The following is a 9,341-nucleotide window of genomic DNA, read 5'->3' as shown; positions in this document are numbered from 1 at the left end:
AGGCAGGATAGACAGCAACCCACCGGTGCTGCCTCTGGAGTTTGAACTGTGTTCAAAGTCTAACACATTTACTTTAGCACATCTCTCATAAAACTCCATTTGGAAGAGTCTTGAGAGCTAATTTGCTAAATATACTTGCAGAAGGTAGATGAGGGGACAGATTAAATCTTATTACCCCTTTCAGATGAGAAACACTGAGCCCTGCTCAGCTAAGAGAACAAGAGAGAAGAATTAATTCTAATGGAATGCATTTATTCTCATATCTGTTGTTCTTCCACCAGTACCAAGTGAGCACAGGATCTGACACAGGAACGGTTTGTCTTATTCTCTCCACACTGTTGATTTAAATCAAGAGGGTGGGCCGTGATTATTGCTGTGTTTTTACACGGAATTAATGGTTTCTGGGTCTGATGTTGCAGAAATCCTCTTCCTCATGGTATCCTGAGGTAGAATCATCTGAGATATGATGAGCCTTAACCAGGGCCAAGGCTTGGTCTTAAGAGAATGATGCTTCAGAACTGGGCCAGGCCGATTGGTCCACTTTTGCTCTTTTGATCAGCTCTCTGCCTGCAGTAGACAATGAAAACCAATGGGAAAGGGTCAAACTCATCAATACTAGGCTTATTTTGTTAACACACAAAGTAGCTATTAATTGCGTTTCTTCTGAGGAGCAAAAGGGCATGTACAGTCAGTGCCATAATAAGTAATACTGTATGATGTTATACTAAGATATTAATAAATCTAGGCTGTTTTAGCCTTTCCTAATGCCAGATGGGGATGTAGTTTGGGAAAGGACCCGGAGTGGTCTATGACACTGACTTGCACACAGAAGAAACCTTTATTTTGGTGTGTGGGCTCTAGGGAGGGACAGAGTTCATAAGGTCACATATCTCAGATCTGAATCTGGAAGAATTAAGACAGTGAAGGGATTGTTAACATCCCAGGGGCCTCACAGGTGTGTGTTCAGGTGTAAATGAAGATTAGGTACCACAAAAAGTAAAACTTCTGGGGAGTGTTGATATGGAGAGAAGCATTAGGACCCATCCCATGGTCCTGCCAGTGGCGAGAGGGGATGTGTATGTGCACATGCTATATTAAAGATTCAACTTCTGGATTGGAGGGTTTTTTTTTTTTTTATTTATTTTTTATTTTTTTTATTTATTTTTGGGACAGAGAGAGACAGAGCATGAACGGGAGAGGGGCAGAGAGAGAGGAAGACACAGAATCAGAAACAGGCTCCAGGCTCCGAGCCATCAGCCCAGAGCCTGACGCGGGGCTCGAACTCACGGACCGCGAGATCGTGACCTGGCTGAAGTCGGACGCTTAACCGACTGCGCCACCCAGGCGCCCCAGGATTGGAGGTTTTTAACGACAACAGCAACAACGTCAACAACCACCACCATCTAATATATTTTAACCGTACAGAATGGTTGCCTTTTAGAAATTATGCTGTGGGCATGGCAGTTCAATCAGTACATTGAAGTTTTTCCTTTAGCTCTCCTATAGCTGGTGGTTTCTGTAGAAAAGGACCAATTGATTTCTTTTTAAAATGTTGCTTCAGGGCATAGAGACCTTTATAGGTCATGTTTCAACTTATAGGAAATTTTTATAGTTCAAATATAAATTACATTAAATGTGGGCTTTGTAATGGAGTTAAGGTTAAGTAAAGTTCTGACTTCCCTTAGGCTGTTTATAGTGTTCAGGAGGCCTCCATTCTATTGAGACAGGAGCTATGTTAAAGCAGAAGAATGGTCAGGGTTGGGTATAATAAGGAATATGGGAGGCTCAGTCTAATGATATAAGTATTGAGATATAGAAAGAGGTGCACCAGGGCTCTGTAATGCTTTAGTTGGTGGCAGAACCAGTGTTATGGGTTGGATTGTGTCCCTCCAGAGAATATGTTGGAAGTCCTGACCCCTGGTACTTAGGACCTTATGGTATTGGTGACCTTATTTGGAAATAGACTCTTTGCAGATATAATTAAGGTGAGGTAATCCTGGAGTACAGAGGGCCCTATATCCCTTGAGTGGTGTCATGGACACCAGAGAAGAGAACACCATGTAAAGGCAGAGACACACGGCGAAGATGGCCATGTGATGATGGAGGCAGAGACTGGAATGATGCATCTATAAACCAAGGAATACGAATGATTGCCAGCAACTACCAGAAGCTAGAGAGGCAAGGAAGGATTCTCCCATACAAATTTTGGAGGCAGCTTTGACCTTCTAACATCTTGATTTTGGACTTTCCCCTCCAGGTCTGTGAGACAATAAGTACCTGTTCTTTTAAGCCAGGTACGTTGTTGTACTTTGTTATGGCAGCTGTGGAAAACTAATGCAACTGGTATTTAATTTTGGAGGCCCAGTACAAAATGAAAATGCAAGGTCTTTGTTAAAAAAAATCAAGAATTCTGGGGCGCCTGGGTGGTTTAGTCGGTTGAGCTTCTGACTTTTGATTCTGGCTCAGGTCATGATCCCAGGATTGTGAGAATGAGCCCTGAATTGGGCTCTGTGCTGAACATGGAGCCTGCTTGGGACTCTCTGTCTATCTCTCTCCCTCTCTCTCAAATAAAATAAATAAAAAATCAAGAATTCTGAAATGGTGACAGACTAGTAGATTATTAAACCAAGTTGAGGGCTCTTTTGAGCCCTGGGGCTTGAGTGACTGCTCACTTTACAAGTCATGAACCTGGCTCTGGTTGCTGGGTTCTCAAAGTGCTGGACCCCCTCTGGCATGCAAGAAATGGTTGAAGTGGATTATTATAATGTACACTGATAAACCCTGGGAAACCCAAAGAATACTCACTTCTTTTTCCGACGAATGACTGTGTATGTCACACTAGCAACACACAGAACTGCAAGAACTCCTGTCACAATCCCGAGGCCAAACGCTATCTTCTGGAGAGGGAATGTCTTCTGTGTCTCTGCTCCTGATAAAATATAAGATGGTTTTTTAATTGTCTGATTATTAAGAGGCTGTTCTTGCTGCTCCTGGGTCTCTGGGAAGTTTTTCATCCAAGCTCTGGTGAATATTAATTATGGAAATGAAATGTACATTTAACCCAAGAAAGTGTTCACTGTAGAGAAACCTCATAGGGCAAGTCATTGAAAGGCGATTTACTAAATGACCTATTCGCCAAATGACCCATTTGCCTAATGACCACTTTGCCAAGTGGCCAATTTGCTAAAAGCCAATTTGCTGAAAATCAGTTGGTGGGACATCCTGCTTATCAATAACTGACAGCAGTCAGACACCTTACCCCAGGTTCCCAATGGGCTATGAGACGGGGGTAGGGGCCAAATAGTTATAGCAAAACTCTAAAACTTAAAAAAAAATCCCAATAATTTCCTGAGTTGGTCATTCATTTAAGTAGTTTCCTACAAAATGGCCTGCATCCTGTAAGTTCACAAGAAAATCGTGTGCAGTGGCTTAGAAGAAGGGAAAAGCGTGTCCTTTATACTCTGTTTTGATTGAATGTAGTTGCTTTAAGTGTGATAAATCACTGAACAGCATCTAAGTCTCTCCTGGCAGAAGAAAAGCTGGCCACTGGTTGCAAACAACTGCATCCTTAGAGACTATACCATTCTTCCTTTATATCACCCAGGTTTAAGGTTTTGAAGTCTTAAGAATTAGCAACCCCATTTACAGAAACACCTCCTTCCTTCTTTTTTCAGCAATGAGTGGAATGGTAAGGCTTCCTCCACTGTGAGCAGCTTTCTTCCAGGCACTAGCAAAGGCTGAGTTGCTGAAGGAAGACTGCTTTTCTGTACTACAAGGGACATCAGGGGGCAGATTGCATGTGATTTCTAAGGATCAGAAGGATTATTGCTTGACTGTCTACGGAGAGCCTTCCTTTGGCCCCAGAGGCACTGTATGAAATGTCACCAGCACGTGGAGGGATTCCCTGTTTCCTTTGCTACCTGTTTAAGAGCTGCTGCTATCTTGCCCTGCAGATGCTGAAGCTGTTGGACAAACAGGATTATTCTGCTCGATTCTACCAGTGGCCCCCTCACTCCCCCGCCCAACCTCTTTTTCATTCGTTTGTATCTCAGGACAGAATAGATCAGACTGCCAGTTTTCTGGTGGTTGCTCTTGTATCTCACCTGGCTGCTGCTCATTGTGCTCATGTTGCACAAGCATTTCCTGGGTGACTGCCAGGGAGCCGTTATGGGGTTCAGGGGTAACCCCCAGGAGCTTACACATGAGTGGGTAGATGTGGATGCTGTCAAAAGGCTCAGCTAGGTGATTCTTTTTGAAATCTGGCCCAAAAGCTCTGAATATGGTCTTCATGTCCATGTAGACATTATCAAAGCCATGATCTCCTTTGTTGAAATATATTATTAGTTGCTGAAAAAAAAAATAATAAAAAAGCCGTTTTAGGCTCCAATCCCCTGAAAGAAAACTGTCCCTTAGTTATTGTCATGCTTGTCAGATCCATGAAACCTTTGAAAATTTAAATGACAAGGAAGGACACTGCTCTGCAGTGCCAAAGGGAAGAGCAAGGAATGAAAGATCTTTAAGAAAGAGAATAAAGAAAGTATACCCATTAGACACAGCAAGAAGGTAATACTGACAATAATAAGCTGAAACATAGTGCCTCTGGTGATAGCCTCCTGTGCTTTGCAAGTTCCTTAATCCTGAAGAGGGAAGACTAACACCCACTTCACATTAAGTCAGGCAGGTGGATGGGGATCTGAGAAGTGTACTCAGTGAGAGGCACTGAGACCCAAAGGATTTTCTAATGGTCAGTTCAGAAGTTTCCCTATTCCCTCAAACCTGGTTGGTTATGTTGGGAATGTGACTATTGCATTAAATTCCTTCACATCACTCTCAACTTGTTATATCATGAACCAGGTTTAGAAAGAGGCCAGTGGATATGGAATTTCTCCTTGGCAAGAACTTCGCTTTGGGCATGCATCCTCAGTGTTCTGGGTCATGTGAGGGATTGCAAAATATCAAGAAATAGTTGCATTTTACTGTGACTATTTCCACCAACGCTAAACAATAACCTTATGAATTTTCCTATACCTATTATACTCTGAACAGATTGCAAATATAATGTTTGGCTCATGTCCATAGCCTAGGACAAGTCTTCTTCAAACTATTTCTGGGATGCTCTTCTGTCATGCAGTGTTTAAACATCACTTACATTTTGTTCTGCCATGAATTATTGGTTGATAGTTAACAAAAACCATACCACCTTAAATCTATCTCACAATTAGCATTGATTTTGGTATTTTCTTCTTTAGGCTTGCTTATTTTTTCATAACTGCTTTCTTGAGATATAATGTGTATAATTACCATATAATGTACCCATTTAAAGTGTACAATTCAATGATTTTAAATTTTGTTTCACAGAGGTGTGCAGCTATCACCACAATCAATTTTCATCACCCCAAAAAGAAACCCTGTACCCTTCAGGAGTCACTCCCCATTTCTTCCCAACATCTCTCCCCCTTCCCCATCCGACAATCACCAATCTGTGTTCTGTTTCTATAGATTTGCTTGTGCTGAACATTTCATTTAAATAGAATCATACAAAGTCTTTCGTATCTACTTTCTTTCAGTAAATATAGTGTTCTCAAGGTTCATTCAAGTTGTAGCATGTATCAGTACCTTGTTCCTTTTAATGGCAACATAATATTCCATTGTATGGTTATATCATATTTTGTTTATTCATTCATCAGTTGATGGGCAATTGGTTTGTTTTCACTTTTTGATTTTTATGAATAATGCTATTGTGACCATTTGTGTATAATGTGTGTGTGTGTGTGTGTGTGTGTGTGTGTGTGTGTGTGTGTGTGTGTGTATGAACAGGGCTTCTCCTTCTTCTCCTCTCCCTCCCCTCCTCCTCCTCCTCCTCCTCCTTCTCTTTCTCCTTCCCATCACCCTCCTCCTTCCCCTCCCCCTCCCTCTCCTTCTCCCTCTACCTCCCTGTCCCTCTCCTTCCCCTTCCCCTCCTCCTTCTCCTTGATATGTGTAAAGGGGAACCAGCACATGGTTATTTTTGGTGAATCTACTGGTGATCTGTGCATAATGATCAAGCAAGCACACAGGCTTGGATTCAAACATTAACCTTATACTTCTAATCCTGAATCACTTCTCTCTATCTTTGGCTTATTCCTTATTAAATAAAACAAGGGAGATAAGAGTATCTATCTTTGGGTTGATGGGAAGACAAAAATGAAACAACTCATGTTAAATTTTTAGTACAGTGCTGGACAGAGCTTTGGTCGGGGATGTTTGTCATTATAACTGCATAGCAGTAACATGGGACAGGGTTGGTTGGGTGAGACATGGGGTGAGGGTGGGGAACACTTAGAACTAACAGTGGGTTACAACTTGTTTTAATTTTTTTTCAGAATCGTTTCTCTCTAGAGGCTGTCTCCCAGATCCAAGATGACTTCATTCATTTTAGAATCGACTCACCCCATTGATGTTATAACCAGAGTCAGCGTACATCACAATTGGCAGCACCCGCTTGTGTTTAGCAAAATGGAAGCGTTCTGGGAATTCCTCCTTCTTGTACACATTGAGGTGAGGATGTGCATTCTTCAGTGCTTGGTAAACAGCTTCCTCTTTCCCTGGTTTGGGCAGGATCATCCCAAAGCCACCATAGTCCACGATATCAAACTTGACCAAGTCCTTGTACTTGATGTAGTTTGTCAAGAGGATCTCAGTGACATTGGGCCTCTTTTTTACTGTGGTCATGCCATGGTCTGATGTGATGATGACATTGAGGTGCTTGGTCAAGCTGTGCCTCTTAATGGCTTCCACCAGGTACCCAATGGTTCTGTCAATTTGCTGAATCATCACCCTTCTGTTCTCCGTCTCAGGCCCAAATTTGTGTCCCACGTTATCTGGCTCTCCATAGTACAGGGTCACAAAATCAAAGTCTTCCTTAGTGAACCAGTTCATGACAATATCGATGTTCTCCCTCCACTCTGTCTCATTGCTGTCTGGGTGAGTGTGAGACTCCACCAGGGACCGCTGGACAGCCTCCCCTTTGTACTTTGCACCTCCCCCAGGATAGTGGAATGATGCTGTCTTCCTCCCCTGCAAGTACAAGAAGAAAATTCTATCAGGGCTGTATCTTATATATTTTATAAAATAAGCAAAGCCTGACTTGTTGACATCTCTGCCCTAGTCCCTTTGGAGCTTTGGAGTCAGATGGGGTTGGCTTCACCAGGCTTCATGGCTTCACCAGGATCTCATCAAATCTAAAACACTGTTAGTTGCAAGACATGTTATTATTTTATGTGCTACTGGAAGAAAAATGCTGCCAGTTAAACCATGACACTCCACTGATTTTAAGATGCACTCCAACTTTAGAGATGGCAAAATGAAAAAAAAAAAGTCCCTTGGAATGGAGGAAAAAGTTGCTGATGGTGAGTGTGTTCTTTAACTTATTATGCTTCAGGGTTTCTATATGTAAAATGCCAAAAAGTTGATGGTATTTTTGTGAGGATTAAGCCAGATAACTTTAAGGTAAAGTGTTGGGTATTGTGTTTTGGCATGTGCTAGGCAGTCTTTTCTTTGCCTCCAGGTATAGCAAATCACCATAAAGCCTTCGCTGAATTGTATAGTGGACAGTTTGCCTGCCTAGCACCCAATATCCTTCTGCTGGTTCAGAAAGCGCTGACTTCCCCTAGAGGCTCTCCTCTCTGCCCTTGCTTCATGGCTGGTTTGGGATGTATTGGTTCCACATCAGGCTCCAGAAGTGGGATGTGGCTGTGGCCTGGCCAATTAGAGGACACTGTATCCATTGGCCACAGCAGTTGGTTCAGACGTGGGCCCATGTCCCAGTCAGAGCCAATGAGATTTGATCTTGGGACTTCTGGGGAGGAGAAGTAAGGGCTGAGGAAAGCTTTGAACCAGAAATAATTCAATATATTGGTTTAACAACACATGTAATTGCAAAGTTATGAAATATTCTTAAGTGATCTCCCCAGTAGAAAGGTGGCTGTTGACAAAGTTTGGGAAAATTGTTAGGAAAAAAAAATTATATATGCTCTTTAATGAGTTCACAACAAGATGAACACATCTCACTAAATAAGTCCTGTTGTTGGAAAGCATCTACTCAACCAGGACATGGCACATAGTAGGGGCTCAATAGATTTTTGGTTCAATAAATGAATGACTTGTGTATTTGGGGAGCAAGTATTTTCCTTTGCCTCAGCAAAGCTATTAACTTGAAGGCTATATTGTGGCACCTGCTGTGTCACCCAAGGTTTGAATGTTTTGAAAAACACAAAAGATTTATTGGTTTTAGTAGAACCAAGATTGGTGTAACTGTGTTGATTTGGTATGGAGAATAAATGATCAGGAAGACTTTGGGGATAATGGCACCTGGGTTGTGGCTGTTTGATTAACAAATGAACAGAAGAGTATAAATAGAGAGTAATGAAAACTTCCTATATACTGTTTAAGAGAGAGAAACAAGAAAGCAATTTTGAAGTTGTAGGAGATGCTGTTGTTTTTCTACCCAGATCCCCTTACTGGGCCAGTGAACTCACATTCACTTCAGCTGCTCCATGTTCTGGAAAATTACCTTTAGCCAAGTGGCCAAATCTTGCCTCACCTGGAAAGTTGTTCCATACTGCTCCTTCACTCCCAGCTACCTATGGCCAGGAATTGACTAATGGGAGGACAAAAGACCAGCTTACTTGCTTCAGGCTGGGATAACATGGGGGTGTAATTCATGCGCCAGAGCTCCCTGTGGGATCATGCTGAAGCTGGTATCCAACTTTGGGGACCATTTATCTTTCAAACCCTGCCCTGTCAGTTTCCCTTACTCCCATCTCCTGAGAACTCTCCCTCAATGCCTCACATGCACTAAACCCCTGCCTCAAGCTCTACTTTTAGGAAATTTGAAGTAAGACAGAAGTCTTAAGGTGTGCCTGGGTGGCTTAGTCAGTTAAGTGTCTGACTCTTGATCTCAGCTCAGGTCTTGATCTCAGGGTCATAAGATCAAGGCCTGCATTGGACTCCCTCCATGCTGGGTGTGCAGCCTACTTAAAAAAAAAAAAGGCAGAATTCTTAATACTAAATTCTTCGCAAGGCTCCAGAAGCTCTGCTATCCATAGTTATAGGTGAAATATTGTGCCCTCTGCCCTCCAGCATTCATTTTATGTGATTTAGTTTTATTTTCTATAAAACACTTTACTCAATCTGAAATTATCTTACTTTGTTTACTATCTATTTCCCTCCCTTAGAATGGGAGTTCCAGGAGATCAGGGGCCATGTTGATTTTGTTGACCACTCTTTTCCTGGGACCTAGAATAGGCCTGGTGCAGTGTAGGTGGTAATTGTTGGTTAAACGCATGTTGAATGAATGTATG

The 9,341-nt window shown here is 42.2% G+C and overlaps 1 protein-coding gene across 1 annotated transcript in view; it reads right to left on the bottom strand.

Moving 5' to 3' along the window:
• Nucleotides 1–3,513: 3,513 nt before the first annotated feature.
• LOC131500960 (ectonucleotide pyrophosphatase/phosphodiesterase family member 7-like) overlaps nucleotides 3,514–9,341 on the bottom strand; it is a 28,630-nt gene continuing 22,802 nt past the window's right edge. Inside the window, exons 3-5 of the mRNA XM_058710565.1 lie at nucleotides 6,430–7,056; nucleotides 4,104–4,347; nucleotides 3,514–3,524 (exon numbers count right to left, since the gene is read on the bottom strand). Of these exons, the coding sequence (XP_058566548.1) occupies nucleotides 3,514–3,524; nucleotides 4,104–4,347; nucleotides 6,430–7,056 (882 nt within the window). The remainder of the gene's footprint in view (nucleotides 3,525–4,103; nucleotides 4,348–6,429; nucleotides 7,057–9,341) is intronic.

This window comes from Neofelis nebulosa, chromosome 18, assembly GCF_028018385.1.
Source record: "Neofelis nebulosa isolate mNeoNeb1 chromosome 18, mNeoNeb1.pri, whole genome shotgun sequence".
Lineage (NCBI taxonomy): Eukaryota > Metazoa > Chordata > Mammalia > Carnivora > Felidae > Neofelis > Neofelis nebulosa.
This window is presented reverse-complemented; position numbering and strand designations above follow the sequence as displayed.